The 19701-nt window shown below is 41.9% G+C and overlaps 1 protein-coding gene across 3 annotated transcripts in view; it reads right to left on the bottom strand.

Moving 5' to 3' along the window:
* The window catches only part of SPRED2 (sprouty related EVH1 domain containing 2), a 119908-nt gene that overhangs the window by 23188 nt on the left and 77019 nt on the right, over positions 1 to 19701 (bottom strand). For all 3 annotated transcript variants that reach the window (XM_042245981.2, XM_027966690.3, XM_042245982.2), the window contains 2 exons: positions 9972 to 10149; positions 1494 to 1662 (listed from right to left, as the gene is read on the bottom strand). In XM_042245981.2, coding sequence (XP_042101915.1) covers positions 1494 to 1662; positions 9972 to 10149 — 347 coding nt within the window. The remainder of the gene's footprint in view (positions 1 to 1493; positions 1663 to 9971; positions 10150 to 19701) is intronic.

The following is a 19701-nucleotide window of genomic DNA, read 5'->3' as shown; positions in this document are numbered from 1 at the left end:
TCTGAGCCACCACAGAAGTCCTTTTCTTGGTTAGGCCTTATGAAATGCACATTTAGAAAGTATTTTGCTATTACATAAAATTGAACTCAAAAGACTTGCTCAGAATGGGATGAGAAATATTTAAATTCCCAGTGAAGGCTCACAGGATGAAAAACAAGTCCCATAATACCACGTGTGCAGTTCCTATTGCTCTCTGAGACTCTTAGATCCCTACTGTTTGAGTCACTCTAGTCCGTCAATGTTTAAAGCAAGTTTGATAGAACAGAGCTGGTAGAATGTATGAGAAAAAATTAAGAGAACCAAATTTTGTGAGTGGCTTCAGTGATTAAGCACATGGACATAGTACAAACTTCTCTCAGTAATACAGGAGTGGGCTTCCCTGATGGCCCAGTGGCTAAGACTGAGTGCTCCCAGTGCAGGGGGGCCAGGTTCGATCCCTGGCAAGGGAACTAGATCCCACATGCTGCAACCAAAGATTTCACATGCTCCAACTAAGATACAACATAGCCAAATAAATACATTAATTGAAAGAAAATAATACAGGAGCTAGTTTCTCATCTAAACATTTTTTTTCCATCTAAACATTTAAAAGCTATGTTTAATAATAAAATTTTAAATATTATCTAATCGTGTCAGACGTAGGGTGTAAACACTGGTTTCTACTCATTTTGTCCACCCCAGATAGAATTGTCTCCCTCATGATTTTAAGAGATTTTTTTTTTCTTTTGAGATCTGCTTTTCTCTTCTCCCCTAAATGAAGAAAATGACTTTAGAAAACATTTCTCTCTTATACACATGAAATATATATTCTTTTGTGATTAATCTAACCAAATTCTGAATATGACTTTACTGTGCCTTGCTTGATATTTCTTTGTTCACAGGTTGTCTATGACACCTTGAAACCTCTGATTTGATAACTGAATGTGTCGAAATGGAGAATTTGTGTGTTTGCATCAGTGGACACTAGAAAAGCCCCTGAGAACTGACTGCCCAAGAGCCTTTCAGGCCATGATTAAATGCCACACAGTGTCCACCAGCTGCTCACTCACAGACTAAGGAGTCACAGATTCCTTCTCCTTTCCAGTGGCAGCCGTACCCCTGGGCCCTCATTATATAACAGTGGGAAGGCCTAGAGCCTCTTCTGGGCCCATTAGAATCCATTCTTCACCTCTGGACCAAGACAGGTTTCACCCAAGTTATTTTCTCAGGAAAAGGTGAAATACATCAAAAAGTCATTTACATGGATGTCAGAACTTGTCTTTCCAGAGCAGTCTAAAAAACCAGTTGGAATCACCCATTATTCTGAAATCCATCTCCTTCTCCACTGCACTGTCACTTAGAATATTTTTCTCCTTGGATGTTCCTAAAGTTTTGGCCTCTACCAACCTGGCGCCCAACCCTCCTGCAAATAATCCACAAATATGTGATAGCAGACAATTGGGATTAAAAAGAGCCCCACAGCCCCACTGAGAATGCAGTGATAAATTTGATACCTTCTATTAGGTCTTCGATTGCTTTCCTCACTCCCCTGTCAAAGGCTCGAGCGTCAGCAGGGCTTTGGAAAGTCAGTCCAAACCTCCTATTGTCGACCTTCCAGTGATGAAAGGTTGGGTTGGCTTTGGTGTAGACCAAGTCCTTTCTCACATAGCATTCCAATACCACCTGGAGGATTGAAATACACAGGTGGGTTACTTTTTAAATAGTCACGATGGTGTCTGGTTACAAAAATCTAACTAGGAATGACTGTTTTTGATGGCAACTGATGAACTGCTCCCCCGCCTCAGCCTTCATGCATCTGTGAAGCCTTCTTAGAGGAAGGCTTTGCCTGCCTCTGTTGAGCATCCACTCCTTGCTGCTCCCCACATGCCCACCTTGGTGGTCCTTGCTGTATTGCTCTGCTCCTTAACCATGCTCTACATTTTATTCATTTTCCTTCCTCCAGCCCCTAGCTGGGGGTGGAGGGGTGGAGTGGGGTAGAGAGGGGCTCTAAACTGAGGCCCAGTCTTGGGGCTTTGCCCTATTCTAGGTTGACTGCTTTTCCCTCAGGGCCTTTGTATTCACGACTCTCAATCCTCCTTCTCCCGTCCTAATGCTGTTTCTCAGTGACCTCAAATTCAACAAGCTGAGAAAATACCTAACTTGCTCTGAGATCGCTGCCCTTAGTTTCCTATGCCAGCTTCTTATCTAGCAAGGCCAACCTCTGTTAATTTTCTCTGGCTTGAATCTCCATGGTTTCCTTTTGCCTCTTCTGCTTGCTCTATGCCCTGTTTATGTTAAACACCAAGTACATTTCATTTTCCCTTCAGTATATATTGTATCAGCACTGGTTCAATTGATACCACCCTGATCTATGGTCTCTAATAAACCTTTTATCTGGATTATTAGAACATTCTCCAAATTTCTAGCAATTTAGTCTCAGAACTGCCTTTTCACTAGGCTATGACTTGGAGGAGATTGTCTCAGACCTTTGATCTTTTTATCTCCAAAGCGGAAATAACACCAACATTATCACTGAGAACATATACACGAACACGCTCTGAAAACACTGAACAGTGAGAAACCTAAAGGGTTGTACATACTTACCAGGATATTGTGTCATGTTTTTTTACTCTTTTACTTCAGTTTTTATCACCTTCACAACTTAGTACTTGATTTCATATTATTTTCTAAGAGTTTCATGTGCTTTAGCCTTGTTCCTTTAACTAGACTGTAAAAAGATCAAGATGTCTTATAAAATGACTCCCTCTATGTACAGAGTGCTACTGCCGGCAAAGATATCCGAGTTCAGTATTATAGAATAAAAGAGGCATTGAAATCATGTCAATGTAAACTCCATTCTTTATTCATAGATGGCTCCAAAATATCACCAATATTTATTTCTATAGTTTCATTAGTGTATATGTCAAATGATCTCGCTAAGTTTTACCAGCTTTGATCTTGTTCAGCAAAGTTCTACATTTAATGAAATGAGACACTATTAGTTTCAGACTAAGTGAAAGAGTGAAATTAATAAAAATTAGAGAATATCTTTAAATGAATAAAATTTCAAGAATACATCTAAGCAAACAGAAATTAAGTATTACCTAATAAATGTTCTCTAACTTAATAGATGAGAATAATAGTCAAACTGGCCTATCCAAGCATTGCAAGCAGTTAACTTTATTCCATTGTGTTGAAGGAAGACAATGGTCCCCTCAACACAGTTCTATTTATGATTAAATTGCTTATTATGGCCATTTTCCCCTAAGAATAGCGCAATGATTAAATGTCAGCCCAGCCCCATTCCAAATTGGGGAAATCCAAATAACCAAGGCTTTAGCTAACAAATGTTATCTATTTTAGAATTTAATAGTCTCAATGCAAAATCTCAAAATAAACTTTTTTGTAAAAACAAACATTTCCAGTTTCTCCATATTTTTATGGTGAAAAAATCAGTCTTTCGTTGACATTTTCTGAGTTTAAGATTATTCCAAAGGTACATTTTCCTAGAGAAGTGTAATAAATTCTTAGAAAAGTAAAGTTTAGCCACCTAAACTATGTGGGAGGAGGGATGGGGGGGAGACCAGATACCATCTCTTTATCCTCTTAAATCTCTTTATCCTCTTCAACAAAATTATATCATTATATATCTATGTAATTTTAATGGAAAAAATGATAACATTCAAATGCTGTAATCTTCATAACAGGTATAACCCCTTAGTGAAGTTTTGGCATAATAGGTATTAATCCTCTAAAACGAAGTTTGGGAATTTGACTAAAACTTGAGAAAGGCTTTTAAAAATGGCTTTTTCAATGAGAGGCACGGGGAGAAAAATAAGTGATTATATATTCTTGTTGAAGGTATTTCACCCCTCATCTGAAGGTATTAACATTCTCAGACTGGTACATACTATTGTCTTCTGAACTGTATCTGTTGCATTTGACAATAAAAAATTACATTAATCTTCACCTGAGTTCATAGAGTTGGCTTTATTTTAGAGCACCTGCTTTCATTCAAGTCTAACCACATGCAACAAAACGCAAATACAGTTCCTAATAAGCACTCTTGGATGGGAGAGAGGTTTTTAATAGAATTTCTTTGTCTTGTCCTTTCCAGCAAATACTATTTTGCTGTTTCACAATCTGTGATGAAAGTAAATAACATTCTAGGTGATGAACCAAAGAATACATTTTATGAAACTTGTGGTCATTTAGTTGGATTAAAATGCAATAGTCACTGGTGTTCCTTTATTTTTTTTCTTCCATTTTTTAAAACCTTACCAGCCTGTGAAGTGGAGAAGGAAATGGCAACCCACTCCAGTACTTTTGCCTAGACAATCCTGTGGACAGAGGAGCCTGGAGGGCTACACTCTATAGGGCCTCAAAAAGAAATCCGTACTGCAGAAGGTTCAATATACCGGAGTCCACGAAGGTTCCATTCTTGCTCAGCTCTCTGTCTGTCCCCTCGACACCTCTCTACCTCCAGAGCTGCCCACTGACAGTATGGGCACTACCTTAGTTCCCTTCCTGCAGCTTCTTTATGTACTCACATAAGTTTGTGTGTGTGAGTCTGTTTAAATGTAGCCACATCTATACACTGGTCTTCAGTTTGCCTTTTCCTCATGTCTCAGAAATACAGGAAGGTAAAAAAGGACTCTGTTTAGTGGCTGCGTAATATTCCTCAGAATGATATATGAGAATTATTCTGCCATTCTCCATACTAATGGGCATTCAAGGTTATTTCTAAGTGGTCACTTTTAAAGACAATGCTGAAATGAACATTCTTGAACATGTTCTCAAAGTTTGGTATTTGGGCTCTTGGGAGCCTTCCCTCTACAACCCCAGGTCCTTTCAGGGGGTTCAGGAGGGCAGAACTATTTTCATATATTAATGCATTTTTGCTTTTCCATTGTGCTGCCAGCCCTGCTAATGCTGCAAAAGTAACAGTGGGTAAAATTGCTGTGCTGAGGCTCAATCAAGGTCCGGCAGTGGCACCAAACAGTACCAAAACCACTGGATTCACCACTGGCACACACAGTAGGAAAAAAGCCAGTTTTATGTAGGGTTGTCCTTGATGAAGCAGTTAAAAATGAATGAAATTGTGACCCATGAATACACACCTTTCAATTTGTGTGATGAAATGGATGTACATGTAACTGGATTCGCCTATCTGTGTCCACACTTGATCTGCTGTAATGCGTTGCTCTGGTTGAAGTAGAAGAAACTCGGGCTTTGCACAAATGCACAGTTGGAAAGGGAAGAGTATCTCTCAGAGCCTTTTTACTTCCGCTTCATATGGAAGAGTGATGACTGTCTTGAGGAAAACGTGCATAACTGCTGCCGTTGTGAGCTGAACTGACTGCTTTTCTCATGAATCATCGGGTTTACTTGAAAGAACAACCTACAGATGAACTATGGTTATTCAGACTCGGGTACTTTTTTTGAAGATGAACACAGTGAGCCTGTCACCTCAAGCAAAACAAGGAGATATTTTTTGACAATAATAAAATTTGAACTTTCAAGTGAAAAATTAGAATTTTGGACAGCTTGTCAATACTTAAAAAGACTTTTTAAATGATATTAGTGGTGATATTAAGAAATGTGATTTTTTTTTTTTTGAGACTGTAGAGTTAAGCGTATCAACATTTGGAAGATCTGTGTAACTCAGTAAACCATTATTTTCCAAATGACCAAGGCATGATGTTACAAAATCAGGAATGAGTAAAAGATTGATGCGAAGAGAAAGGTGAATCAGTGGATTTTAATGTAATAAGAGTCTGAAAAGGTTTCAGAGTCCACATTTAAGAAACTACTAGGAACTGAGTTTTGGTTTAGATCGAAGTGTTAATATATCAATGATGATCTGAAAAGGCTATTAAAATAGTTCTACATTTTCCATCTGCATATCTGTGTGAGGCTGGAGTTTCTTCATATACTTCAGTCAAAACAACATATTACAACAGGCTGAAAGCAAGAGTAGATATTAGAATCCAGCTATCTTCTACTAGGTTAGATATTAAAGAGCTCTGTAGAAATGCAAAGCAATGCTATTTTTCTAATCATTTTTTTTTCCTGGAAAATAGCTATATAGTTATTTGCCAGAAACAATGTCAATTATGCTAACCTTACTGTTTAAGATTTTTAACAATTTCAGTTTTAATTGCTAGTGTGGTAAATAGTAGTAGCTTATAGCCTATCAGACAAAAGCATTTTAGGGTCCTCAATAAATTTTTAGAGAGTAAAAGGATTCTGAGGCCAAAAATGTCTGAGAACTGCAGCTATCTATAAAGCTCGGTAAGTCTATTTCCATAGGATAGGGTTTAGATGCAGAACTGCCAAGTGAAAAGGAATACACATTTAAAATTAATATCCTGCCAAATTGCCTTTCAAATAGTTTTGCCAGCTGGAACTCCCACTAAATGTGTGTGGGAGTGCTCACAGAGCTGCACTGGAACGATCAACCTTTTAGATTCTGTGATTAATCTTCATAAGGTAGTTTCTCATAGGATTCATTTAAGAAGTAAAAGCATCTAATCCATCAAAATAAGATTCAACTCAGCAATTTTTAATTTGCATATAACTTCTCAGGAAAACTTGACTGTCTCCAACTTAGAAAAAGGAACAACTTTGTGAATGAATACTTGGAACACAGACTTCCCCCATAGAAACAATGGCATCAACACAAGTTCACAGGTGTCAACACAAAATTCAAGTAACAATAACAAAAACCAATGTGCTGAATTCAGGAACTGCACTACCTTGGAAAATCTACTGAAAACACGGTTTCTACCTGAGAAAGTACTTCATGTTCTGGTTGGAATACTGGGAACTCTGATACTATCCATTCTCTGTATTCCAAAAATGATCTCCACCTTCTTGTTGCCTTTCTACTACCGAGGGCGGGGGTGGGGTGGGGGGGGGGTGGGGGGTGTCCTTCAACAACCTGTCCTGTTTGCACAGCTTCCTGGAGTATTCATACCCTCCAGTGGGCAGAAGTGCTGCACTATGGAAGCCTGGAGGCCAAAGGAGGAGTCATCATTTGACCCAAAGTGTGTGTGTGTGTGTTTTAGGAGTCCAGAATTTACCAGCACGTGAAACTGGGAAAGTGAGGGATGGGAAGATGAAGGAGCACACCTAGGTGTACGGGGCTCTGACTTACAGACCCCTTTATTATGGGTGATATAATTTATAAAAGTCCCAAAGCGCAGAGTCACAGCACGTAAAGGGGACAAGAGGAGGGAGAGAGTGATGGAGAGACACGACAGGAGGGGATGAAGCACACAATCCTTGTGCAACAGCCAACACGCAACAGAAGCTGGTCCACAGCCAGGACTGCCCTCTTCCCATGCCGAGCTGGAATGGAGGGACCAAGGTTTAGCTTCATAATGAAATGATCCAAGAGCTGTCTCTAACGATTACGTGCCTAAGACTGGGGAAGTGGATTCTTTCTTGGAGCACTGAGTTTCCCCACTACAAACTGGAAATAACTGTATCCTCCTCCTTTAGAACGTGGCAGGAATGTAACTGAGATTATTTACATAAAGGGCCTCAAACGAAATTGTAGAAATTTACAATTATTATGTTTAAGCCAGTGATAAGAAACAAGTTTATAAATGTATCTATAAAATGAAGGGGCTGAATTATTAATAGACAATCTAAAGGCTATTTCAGGTTGACATATTCTAATAACAAACCACAGAAATACCAGGAAAAACAGACCTAAAAATATATAACTGTTCAGGTAAGATAATCTGCTAACATAAAAGTAGTTAACAATAAAAATAAAAAGGAAAAAGTGAAAAAATTTTATCAAAATTTTTGTAGGAAAACAACACCAACTAAAATAAAAAAGGCAAGCAACAGATTATAAAAATATCTGCAGTAAAAATGGCAGATGAAGACGACTATCTTTGTTATACTTGGAGGGCATACATATCAAGGAGAATAGTCAGGCCCCAAAAAGTAAATATGCAAAGGACATTGACAGATAATTCACAGTGTTTAACAGAAAAACATTTGATCTTATTGCTGATCAAATATAAGATACCACAATTATCCTAATGAAATTGGTAAAGATTTAAAATATCTGAGCCTCAATGTGTTAAAGAAAATTCTCGTATATGGTGGTAGCAAATCTTTGTGTAAGTATCAAAAGCCATAAAAATTTGACCTCCCCCCAAATTATTCCAAGTAGACAGCAAGTGTGGAAAATGCAGATAGATAAATACAGGGGTAAGGGGGAGAGAGACAATCTTAATATTTGACACTAAGGAGATCATCAAATAAACAACAGAACATCAACCTGATACCAGCAACATGGAAAATTTCTTATGAGATATATAAAACTGTTTATGAGCTCTGATTACAGCTAGGTAAAAGTAAAAATATGCACACAGGGGAAAAACTATACCAAAGGGTTAAAAGTGGCTGTGCACATGTGACTTTGGCTCAGTTTGGGTTCAGGGTATTAGTCACTCAGTCGTGTCCACCTCTGTGAACCCATGGACTGTAGCCTGCCAGGCCCCTCTGTCCATGGAATTCTCCAGGCAAGAACACTGGAGTGGGTAGCCATTTCCTTCTCCAGGGGATCTTCCCAACTGAGGGATCAAACCTGGGGTCAGGGTGAGAGGGAATCAAATACCCATTTCAGGTCCCCTAATGGGACCCAGAACAAGCAGTCTTTCTGAATCTTAGTTTCTTCAGATGTAACTATACAGGCTGCTGTATACAATGATGTACCTTAACTGAAGGGCTAGCATTGTCCTTAGCCCCTAGGGAAATGCTGGATAAAGGGTATTTTACTTTTTTTTGGTTAGTGTATAATGCCTTTATTGTGAATATCTAATAAATGAGAATGTTTTAACTATTTGACTATTATGTAAGGAATTTCTTAATGGCCACATTTCTTAACATATTCTCCCTTTAAATTTTTGTTTCATTTTCAGAAATGAATCAAGTGTGAAAACACCATTTCTATTAATCCATATATAATGTTTAGAAATTGTTCTGCCTTATCTATTTTGAAACCTTTATAAACCCTAAGAAGCGGTGGCAAAAGAAGATTAAATTTGTATACCTAGCACATAAAACTCAACAGATGCCACTGTTAAGAGTCTCAAATGTACCAGATATATTCCTGTGGTGTCTTTGTATTTTCTCTGTTGGGGTCCTGCACATTTTGAATCAATGGTTGGCTGTGGAGTATACATTCCAGGATCAAATACACAGAGGACCATGTTCTTCCAGGTCCAAGGCCACCAATTAAAAATAGACACTCAATTTCCCTTCATATCATAGATTCCTTCATAACAGAACTGGACATTCAATTCCTTCATGAAAATGTATGTTATAAACTATCAGTGCCCCCATCCTTGTGAAATCATGAGTACTCTCCAAAGTGCATATTTTTAAGCATACAGAATTATCACAGAAGTGTAATGCCACTGCTTTCCATTACTTTCTTTCCCCAAATATGTTTTATTCATTAGCTGATGAAATAGAAGCTGCAGTATCTTTAAGATAAACATTAATTTAGAAGTAACAAAATTATCAGGACGACACTTCCTCTTTGCCTTCTACCTCTCACCAGCCCGACCTTGATGGCATGCTCCATGAATAAACCCAACCGTTTAAAAAAACTCTGACTTCACAGGTCACTACAATGTGATTCATAATAAAGAACATACTTCTGTTTCGAACATCTTGTTACAGTGAAAGACAGCTTAATTAATCAAAGACGCAAATAAGACTGCCTAATGCACCACTTCTAAGCATCTGAGTTATATGGTGTGTAGTAGAAAGTGACTACACTGGAAAGCCTGGGTTAGGTTTTGCAATTTGCTGCCAGCTCTGGGAGTTCTATCTTTGGAAGCTCTTGCAAGATTTTGAAGTCAGAGAAAGAAGGGGAAAAATACCTACAGGAAAAGGGCTATGATTTAACATCAAGAAATCAGTCGTTACTATTTAACCCACGCGTTGATGTCTGCCATTACCAGTTTGTCTTTCTGCCGTTCACCATGGATGAGAAAGCCGCTTCGTCCATTGCCTTCGGGGTGCATGACCTTACAGACCCCCACGCGACTGATCCCGCCTCCTTCCTGTGGGAACCATCCCCCGCTGGAGTCATCTCTGGTCATAACCACAGCCTTGACACGCACAATATAGCTGTCACTAAAACGACAACAACAAGAAGAATGGGGCATGACAATGGTCTGGAGCTGAAGGATGTGTTTCACAGAGCAAGGTGACCACAGCCAGCATTTCTGGGACTCATCAAAAGAAAATCTATGCCTGGCAGCAACCTTAAAAGGTAACCCATGTCAATGTTCAAGTTTGGAAAAACCCAAACTCTTAAACTCAGTATAATATTTAAGTTAAAAAAGAAAGATGCCCAGTTGTTAAAAATATTTGTGAGTCTTTGAGAGTGTATGCAAGCGTAACATTCTCCAGTTTCCAGATGGAAGTATTAACAATAAAATGAAAGAACTGCTATCTACAGTTTAGTATCTCTAAGTTAGGAAAGACAAATCTATTAACATAAGAGGACATTATGGTTTCAAACCTTAAAACTTGGTTTATAATGAATGACCATGGTTTAATATTTTATAAAGCTAATAATCTGATTTAGCATAAGAGGAGAATAACCCACTCCCAAATCACAAATTCACCATGGGATCATTTATACAGGCGGGAAAGTATTTCAATTCCAATATCCTTTACACATGTGAAGCCTTCTGTTTATGACTTTATTTTTCACAGTCTAAACTTCAATTTCGCAATAAGTTCTCCTGCACATTGGCCAAAAATCCTCTTTCTCCTCTAGAGACCAACTCTAGCTTCTTTTCATTCTCTATCACTTTTGGGGACATTTACAAGGCCATTAAATTCTCTCCTGCTGTTTTCTTTCTTGTTATAACATTCCTTTTTTAAAAATCCTTCAGACATATATTCCCAACATCTATATGCGAGGTGGGTACCAGGTTCTAAGGAAATAAAAATGCAGAGTAACACAGAACCCTCTCTGTCTACCCCCCAGATCCAGTGCTCAGAGCCTGACCAAGCGCCCTGCAATCTGCCGGAGACCAGTCAGACCACCCCTCCGCCCCACGTTCCTCACCTCACTCACCCCTACAGGCAAAGCCACCCAGGTTCCCCACCACCCCCTGCAGCTCATCCACTACTGTGACCCAAGTCCCCTCCCATGGTGCCCCTGGGACTCCAGAGCGAACATCCCTTTTGCTTCCTCAGTCCTCCCTTTCACACTTGCTTTTATTGTGGTAAAACACATGTAACGGAATGTTTACCATTTGGGCCATTTTAAGTGTATCACTTCGCGGCACTGAGCACATTCACACTGCTCTGTGGCCATCCACAGAACATCAACCATCCATTTCCGTAACTTTTTCATGGAGACTCAGACTGTGCCCATTCGACAGTACCTCCCCGTTCTCCTCTCTCTCAACCTCTGACAACCACCGTCCTACTCCCCATCTCTATGGATCTGACTACTCCAGGTGTCTCATATAAGTTCCTTTCACTTAAAAAAAATATATTTCTTTATTATAATTTGGCTACACTGGGTATTAGCTGCGGGATGCCGGATTTAGCTCCCTGTCCAGGGATCGAACCCGGGCCCCCTGCATTGGGAGCATGCAGGCTTAGCCACTGGGCCACCAGGAAAGTCCCTCCTTTCACTCTCTTAACCTAAATGAAAATGTGCTCTGGCTGAGTCACGTGGCCCATTCACGTGGCTGCCTTCCTTCCCCGCTGAGCCTAGGTGGTGGGTGGGGGTATTCACCTCTACTGCAGGCTACAGGGCTCTCTCCAGTTCCTCTGAAGCTCGCAAGTCTGACCATGGCCTGCCCTGCCCCCCGGCCTGAATTTCTTCAGTCTTCCTCAGATCTCTGGTTATGTCCCCTGGTTCCTTGGAGATGTTAGCAAGTGGGCTGACTGTCCCTCCATCTCTTCACCATGACCTCTGGTATGACTCTTCATAATGGAGTTATTCACACCTAGGATCCTTCCAATGTGCTGACCTCTCAGTTTCTGGAACTCTTCTTCAATATCCTTGTCTTAGCCACTCATGCCTAGGTCACTCTCTTGACCTTGTCAGTCTTCAGCATCCTACACCCCAGCCACCATTTCTCAACAGTGCAGTTCACCCTCTAGATTCCAACCATTTGTCACCCCACTGGGGCCAATGATCTCTTGTGCCCTATTCTCTATATGCTCATGTTCTCACTTGATTCTTTATCCAACTTAAATTCCACGGTCTGTTGCGATGCTCTCATGCAAAACCTAAACGTGTTTGCCTTCTCTTTGCTCAGTGAAGTTGCCTGGTGAAGTCCTACCATCCACTTAACTCCATACCTGCCCTCAGGCTGCAGCACACAGAGGGAAACACCCCACTCTTCTCTGCTCATAGGTCTAGTTTTGACCGCTAAACCAGAGTGTCCACCCAGCATCCTGCTATATTTCCTTGATCCATCCCCAAGAAAACTGCTTCACATGCTCTCTTGCCCTCGCGCTCTCAGATGATGGAAGAGCTTGCTTTCATTTTATCAAGAAAATAGACCCGCTCTGAAGAGACCCCGCACTGGTACCCAAGAGCATGCCTACTACTTGGTACCAGTATTTGCTGCCTCTCCCCCTTTAACTGTGGCTAAACCATCCCTGATCCAAGCTAGGGCTAACAACAACACTTGAATATTTTCCATGTGCTAACAGTGCCCTAGTTCACATCTCTATCCCCAGACCTCTTCCCTAGGTTCCTGATGAGTAATGCCAACTGCCCATGAGATTTCTCTGCTTTTGCATCTAGCAGGCACCCCAATTAACACATTTTAAGGTTGAACTCGTGATTCCCGACACCTCTGAATCTGCTGGTTCTTCCTTTGAAATATGTCCAGAACACTTCTCTGACAATTCCAACAGCCTTCTAACTGGTCTCTTTACTTCCACTCTTGCCCAGCTTTCTAAACAAGTTGAAAGGTACCTCGGATTAAGATAGTCTATTTAAACCCTCCCATAGCTTCTTATATTACCCTGAGTAAAAGTCAAAATCTAGGGCTTATCTGACTCCCCTCTTTGCTCAACCCCCAAGTCCTGCTGTCCTTGTTGGTGTTCCACATTACACACCTTACCCCAGGGTGTGTGCTTGCTGTTTCCTTCACCTCTAACCCATTTCCCACCCTTCTCTCCACACACCAACCAGGCTCATTTCCTTCTTTCATTCCCATCTCTGTCCAAGCTTATTTCATGAGAGAAGACTTCTCTGTCCGGTACCACCCTCCACCCCCGTTCAGTCGCTCAGTTGTGTCCGACACTCTGTGACCACATGGACTGCAGCAAGCCAGGCTTCCCTGTCCTTCACCGTCTCCCGGAGCTTGCTCAAACTCATGTCCATTGAGTTGGTGATGCCATCCAACCATCTCGTCCTCTGTCGTCCCCTCCTCCCTTTTGTCTCTCTATGTACCACTAAATCAACATCTGCCTATTTGTCAGCCCATTCTGCCCAATTAGAATGTAAACCCTATGGAGGCAGGGACTTTGCCCTTCCTGTTTACTGCTGTTTCCTGAGACCATAGAGTGATGTCTGATATGTACTGGGTTGTGGAATGATGGAGTTAAATTGACAATATTTGTAAACAGGCTCAAAAAAAAAATGTTTGTAGCTAACAAAATCTCTGAGAAAATACAGTGTTCCAATACTCATTTGCTTATGAGCCACAACAGCTTAACTGGGATAGGCTAAAGATTTCCTTTTTATTAACAGGAACACTGAATTCAAAAAGTCACACGGCTTCTATCATTAATCCACTCACCTCAGGATTCAACATGCAGATTACTTTAGATCGGAGAGATTAAGAACATTTGTTTAGTTACATACAATTTGAAAATATGCTCCTCCTCCTTCCCCATTTATTCTAGAAAAATTAGGGGTTTCCAGGATGTGTCATTCTCCAGTATGAAACAGCTTTCTCAAATCTTCTATGAACATATTGCGGGTTCATCCCAACAGGAAATGGCGAAGGTGAGTAACAGAAACTCTCCACATCGTTTGCTAAAGGACGCTTTTACTTTTTTGGTTGTAGCTGTGTGCTTTTCTCCCTTCCTTTGAAGGGATTAAGTAAACGAAAAAGGGAAGCTTGCATTACTTATGTTAGTGCCATAAACTTATTTCCACAAAGTATTAAAAAAAAATTACTCATCAAAAAAGCACCCCAACCTTGCCTTCCAGAGTAGAGGGGCGGTGCATTTTGGCCTTTGCTTGTGGTCTGCAGTATCTTATTTGCTGCCCTGACTTCTCTGATGCCCCTTCCCAACAGCAGACCTCTCTGTGATCTGCTGTGTATGTTGGAGGTGAGGTGGGGCGAAAGCCCCCATCTCCTCTGGCAACAGCCCTAACAGCCAGCATTAACTGAGGCAACTGGCTATTTAAAACAAGGCAGGGGGATAAAGTGCTGCACTAAAGGCTGTGAAGGATGTCTGGATAACCCAGCTGCATGGCCGCACGCCAACTGCTTCCTATCTGTGGTGTATTTACATTATCCAGGCCCTCACCCCACCCAGAACAGAGAGGACAATGAACTCTCCTACCAGAAAAGTATAAAGAAGGTACACTCCCTTCCCACCTTCCCTGCCGCCTTTTGGGAAGAATTAAACAACATGTTTAGACCAGATGTGGGGTTTATTTGTGGGGCGGGGGAAGCAGCAGGAAAGGCAAAAGCAGATTCATTTCTTCATCTGTACAAGAAAAAGCTGCTGGTATGCTTAAGAAATTTTCCCCAAAACGCTCTTGTCAAAAACCACCACCACCTTGTGCTTCTGAAAGTTTCAGCTATTCAACCAGTGTAACTGATGAGGAACTGCTGAAGTTCCAGGCACGGGTCCAAACACCAACTGAATGGAGCCCTAGTGTCTGAACTTGAGTTAAACTGACCGTAAGAATCAATGTCATTACACAGAGAAGGAGAAATATAGTATGACAATCCTTATATGTGGAATCTAAAAAGAAATGATACAAAGGAACTTACCAAACAGAAAGAGACTCACAGCCTTTCTCACTCACAGAAAGAGAACGAACTTACAGCTGCCGGGGGTGGCAGCGGCGGGGGTGGGGATAGTTAGGGAGTTGTGGATGGACATGCACACACTGCTATATTTAAAATGGATAACCCGCAAGGATATACTGTGTAGCACATGGAACTCTGCTCAATGTTATGTGGCAGCCTGCATGGAAGGGGAGTTTGGGGGAAAAAGGACACATGTGCATGTACGGCTGAGTCCCTTCGCTGTTCACCTGAAACTATCACAACATTGTTAATTGGCTGTACCCCCAAACAAACAAACAAAAAAGTCACTACAAATGGTGTTTGACCACCACCCAAACACTGCCATATTCTTTAGGTGCATTTTGAGGAATACTGGCTTTTCCAGATTGGGCTGAGGATCTGACCAAAGGTGGTTCCTTAAATGACCAATCTTTATGGTCCCCACAGGTGGCCTTATTCGTAAAAACAGGACTTGCTGTCTTGTGATCACTCAACATGGAGCAGACATAGGTGACATCCTTTGGTAGGATGCTGCTGCTGCTGCTATGTCGCTTCAGTCGTATCCGACTCTGTGAGACCCCATAGATGGCAGCCCACCAGACTCCCCCATCTCCGGGATTCTCCAGGCAAGAACACTGGAGTGGGTTGCCATTGCCTTCTCCGTTGGTAGGATGGGGAGGGGCAGAAAGAACAAATGCAAAGCTAAATTATTTCGGGGTGCTGATTCCCAGGTGGTACGAGCAGTTTTGGATCTCAGGCCCTTATGTTCTAATAAATTCTCCTCAGAATAAAAGCAGGCCTTGTCTAGACCATACTACAGAAGTAAACAAAGGAACTGGAGGAAATGGTGATGAGGCATCATCTTGTCTGTAAACAATGTTTAGAGCCCGACAGGTCAGCACTGCTTTGGCTTCCTCAGTAGTTGAAGAAGCCTCTTTTTTGAGCTTCAGTTTCCTCATTTGCAAAAAACAATGAGAGGATACCTCACTGGGATGTCCTGAGGGTTACAGGCAGTAATCGAGGTCAAGAGCCTGATGTGAGAAGTTTGGTCGATTGTAGCCATCATAATTATTTTTGCTGAAAGGCTGACTTTAACTACAAATCAGGTCCTTTAATGGAGAAGGAAATGCAAATCCACTCCAGTATTCTTGCCTGGAGAAGGGACAGACGAGCCTGGCAGGCTACAGTCCGTGGGGTTGCACGCACGCGTGCGCGCGCACACACACACACACCCTTTAAAAAACATCCTCCTGGGAATTCCCTGGCAGTCCAGTGGTTAGGAGTCTGCACTTTCACTGCTGAGGGCCGGGATTCAATCCCTGGTCGGGGAACTAATATCACCGTGTTGTGTGGCCAAAAAAACAACAAATAAAAACAGAATAAAAGTAAATTCTCTTAAAAAAAAAAATCAGCCTTCTTAACCACCAAGGACTGGGTTTCCCGACTGCCTGCCTTTTTGAGCTGTCGGAGAACAGAGTGACAGGGAAGTTGTCAGACCCTGGACAACAGCAGGAAATCCCAAATGGACCTCCAGTAATTATTAATACAAGGCAGCTTTATAAAGAACAGGTTCGAGCCTTTATTTCAGGCACACCTGTAGAGGAGAATCATTCCATCTGCCATCTGGGAATTGGCCCTCTGCTCTGACCCCGCCCCGATCAGTTTCAGAGATGGAGCTTTTACATCCTCCATAAATACTCCTCGCCTCCTTCCTTAGCCCGCTCTTGTCTGATTACAGGGCTCCTTTATCTCTCCATTATGCTAAACATACATTCACTTCCTCCCGGCCCTCTTTCCTATCCTTCTCCACTTCACCAGACCTTGAGAGGGATTAGCAAGGATCGCGCCTCTCAGGCTCCCTCTTGGCCTCAGCATAACCCCTAGCCGCCCGCTGAGCCAAATATAACACTATGTCCTGGGCCAGGCGGGGGTGGGGGTGGGGGTGGGGGTGGTGGGGTGGTCGGTTGGGGTGGGGGGGGGCGGGCACTCATCATTGCAATTAGCCGCCCCCACCATACCAACCTCGAGTCTTCCTTGTGCTTATAGATTTAGAAAAGCTCTCTGAGTTCACCGAATTGTGTGTGTATATACATATATATTTAAAGCATTAGGTATAGGTATAAAATATAGGTGCATAAAATATATATCTTGTCATCTTTTTAAAAAGAATCAACAGACTATGTCAGCAGGATCAAATGTGCTAAGAAGCCAAAGGTATGGGTCATATTCTATTTAAGTGGGTGGTGGTTTTTTGAGTTCTATTAATTATCAACTACTTAATTTTTTTAAAGTGCTGTATTGGTTTTAGAAATGTATATAACCCATACTTTACAGGCAAGGAAAGCTGTACATAATGGAGTTTTATGCATGGCGATAATGTGGTTTTTCAGCTCTATTCAAACCCCTGGAAGCAGAGAACACTTGCTCGCCTGCTTCAGTTCAGTTCAGTCGCTCAGTTATGTCTAACTCTTTGCGACCCCATGTATTGCAGCATGCTAGGCCTCCCTGTCCATCACCAACTCCTGGAGTTTACTCAAACTCATGTCCAATGAGTCGGTGATGCCATCCAACCATCTCATCCTCTGTCGTCCCCTTCTCTGCTCACCTTCAATCTTTCCAAGCATCAGGGTCTTTTCAAATGATTTAGTTCTTTGCATCAGGTGGCCAAAGTATTGGAGTTTCAGCTTCAATATCAGTCCTTCCAATGAACATTCAGGACTGATTTCCTTTAGTATGGACTATTTGGATCTCCTTGCAGTCCAAGGGACTCTCAAGAGTCTTCTCCAACACCTCAGTTCAAAAGTATCAACTCTTTGGTGCTCAGCTTTCTTTATAGTCCAACTCTCACATCCATACATGACCACTGGAAAAACCATAGCCTTGACTAGACGGACCTTTGTTGGCAAAGTAATGTCTCTGCTTTTGAATATGTTCTCTAGGTTGGTCATAACTTTTCTTCCAAGAAGCAAGCCTCTTTTCATTCCATGGCTGCAATCCCCATCTGCAGTGATTTTGGAGCCCCCCAAAATAAAGTCAGCCACTGTCTCCACTGTTTCTCCATCTATTTGCCATGAAGTATTGGGACTGGGTGCTTGCTTTCTGTCTAAATTTGTATTGTTAGGCCATTACAGGCAACAGTGATAAGAAAAGCAGCTAGAGATGTAAGACCTGCAGGAGCCAATTCTGGTGAAGGCACCAGCTCTCCTCTCAAATACTAATGAGCAGCCTCTAAGAAGCAGAGAAGGACTTTTCTGAACATTAAGGAAGAGAACTGGTTTACGTGAAATCAGAGTTGGGGGAGCTAAAACATGAGCTAAGATCACCCAAGAAAAAGGCCTCCTCGGTTACTTAACACCCATGAAATCAGCCATGAGGTACACTTGATGGAGTTGTCTTGGAAACTGCCCTACCCCATTATCTACTAGCAAAAGAATCCATGTACCTCGAACAGGTACTAACACTGTAATTTTGGATGACGCCAGGGCCCTCTGCCAAGGCATCAGATTTACCCAGAGAAGAAAGCAGGCTCTCCATCCAATCTTCATTGTGTCCCTGCATTTCTGAGACGTTGTAGCTCATCTTGTCTAATCCCCAGAAGATTACAGCAGCACTTTCATATGTTTTATCTTTGTGATCCATTTATGTATTTTTAAAATGGTATGTAATGAGTTTTCAGAATGGAACCCCAATATATAACATGATACCTGGAAGGCGATGGTGGTGGGTGCTTGCCTTGTAACGACAAGGGGATATAACCTTCATCCAGGAACTAATTAGGCTGAAAGCAGGAGGTTCCTGCCTATACTATGGAATTGAATAGGTTTTCCTCCTTTACTAGTGCTGGGCTCAGAATCTGGGGAGTGAAGATAATTAAAAAATATTTTAGGGATTCCCACTTTATTTTTTTGGCAGGCGGCTTGCAGGATCTTAGTTCCCCTATGAGGGATTTGAACTCCAGGGCATGGCAGTGAAAGCAAGGAGACCTAACCACTGGAAAGTGAAAGTGGAAGAGTTGTGTCCAACTCTTTGTGACCCCATGGACTACACAGTCCATGGAATTCTCCAGGCCAAAATGCTGGAGTAGGGAGCCTTTTCCTTCTCCAGGGGATCTTCCCAACTCAGGGATCAAACCCCAGTCTCCCGTGTTGCAGGCGGATTCTTTACCAGCTGAAGCACCAGGGAAGCCCAAGAATACTGGGGTGGGTAGCCTATCCCTTCTCCAGTGGATCTTCCTGACCCAGGACTCGAACTGGGATCTCCTGCATTGCAGGAAGATTCTTTACCAGCTGAGCTACTAGGGAAGCCCCTCCTAACCACTGGAGTACCAGGGAATTCCCTAGGAATCCCTACATTAATCTTGCATCATACCCAGTGAGTTCTGCTGTTCTGCAAGGCCACTGGAGCCCTCCTGTCCATGTTCCACCCTGACACTGAAGGGGTATGCCCCTTCTCATCCTCACGTGCCCCATGTAAGTCCAGCATCTCTGTTGTTCTTGCTACCTAGCTACCCTGAAGCATATAAACAGACCTCCTCACCCACATACTGTTTTCTAGTGCACATATAAGGGGTCATTTTCTCTATTATTACAAAAGGCATTGCCACACAATTGACACTTGAAATAGGAATGATTCTTAAATTTAATAATTTATAAATCATTCTTTAGAACCA

This window comes from Ovis aries, chromosome 3 (assembly GCF_016772045.2).
Source record: "Ovis aries strain OAR_USU_Benz2616 breed Rambouillet chromosome 3, ARS-UI_Ramb_v3.0, whole genome shotgun sequence".
Taxonomy (NCBI): domain Eukaryota; kingdom Metazoa; phylum Chordata; class Mammalia; order Artiodactyla; family Bovidae; genus Ovis; species Ovis aries.
The sequence above is the reverse complement of the archived record's forward strand: the minus strand, read 5'-3'. Positions and strand labels throughout refer to the sequence as shown.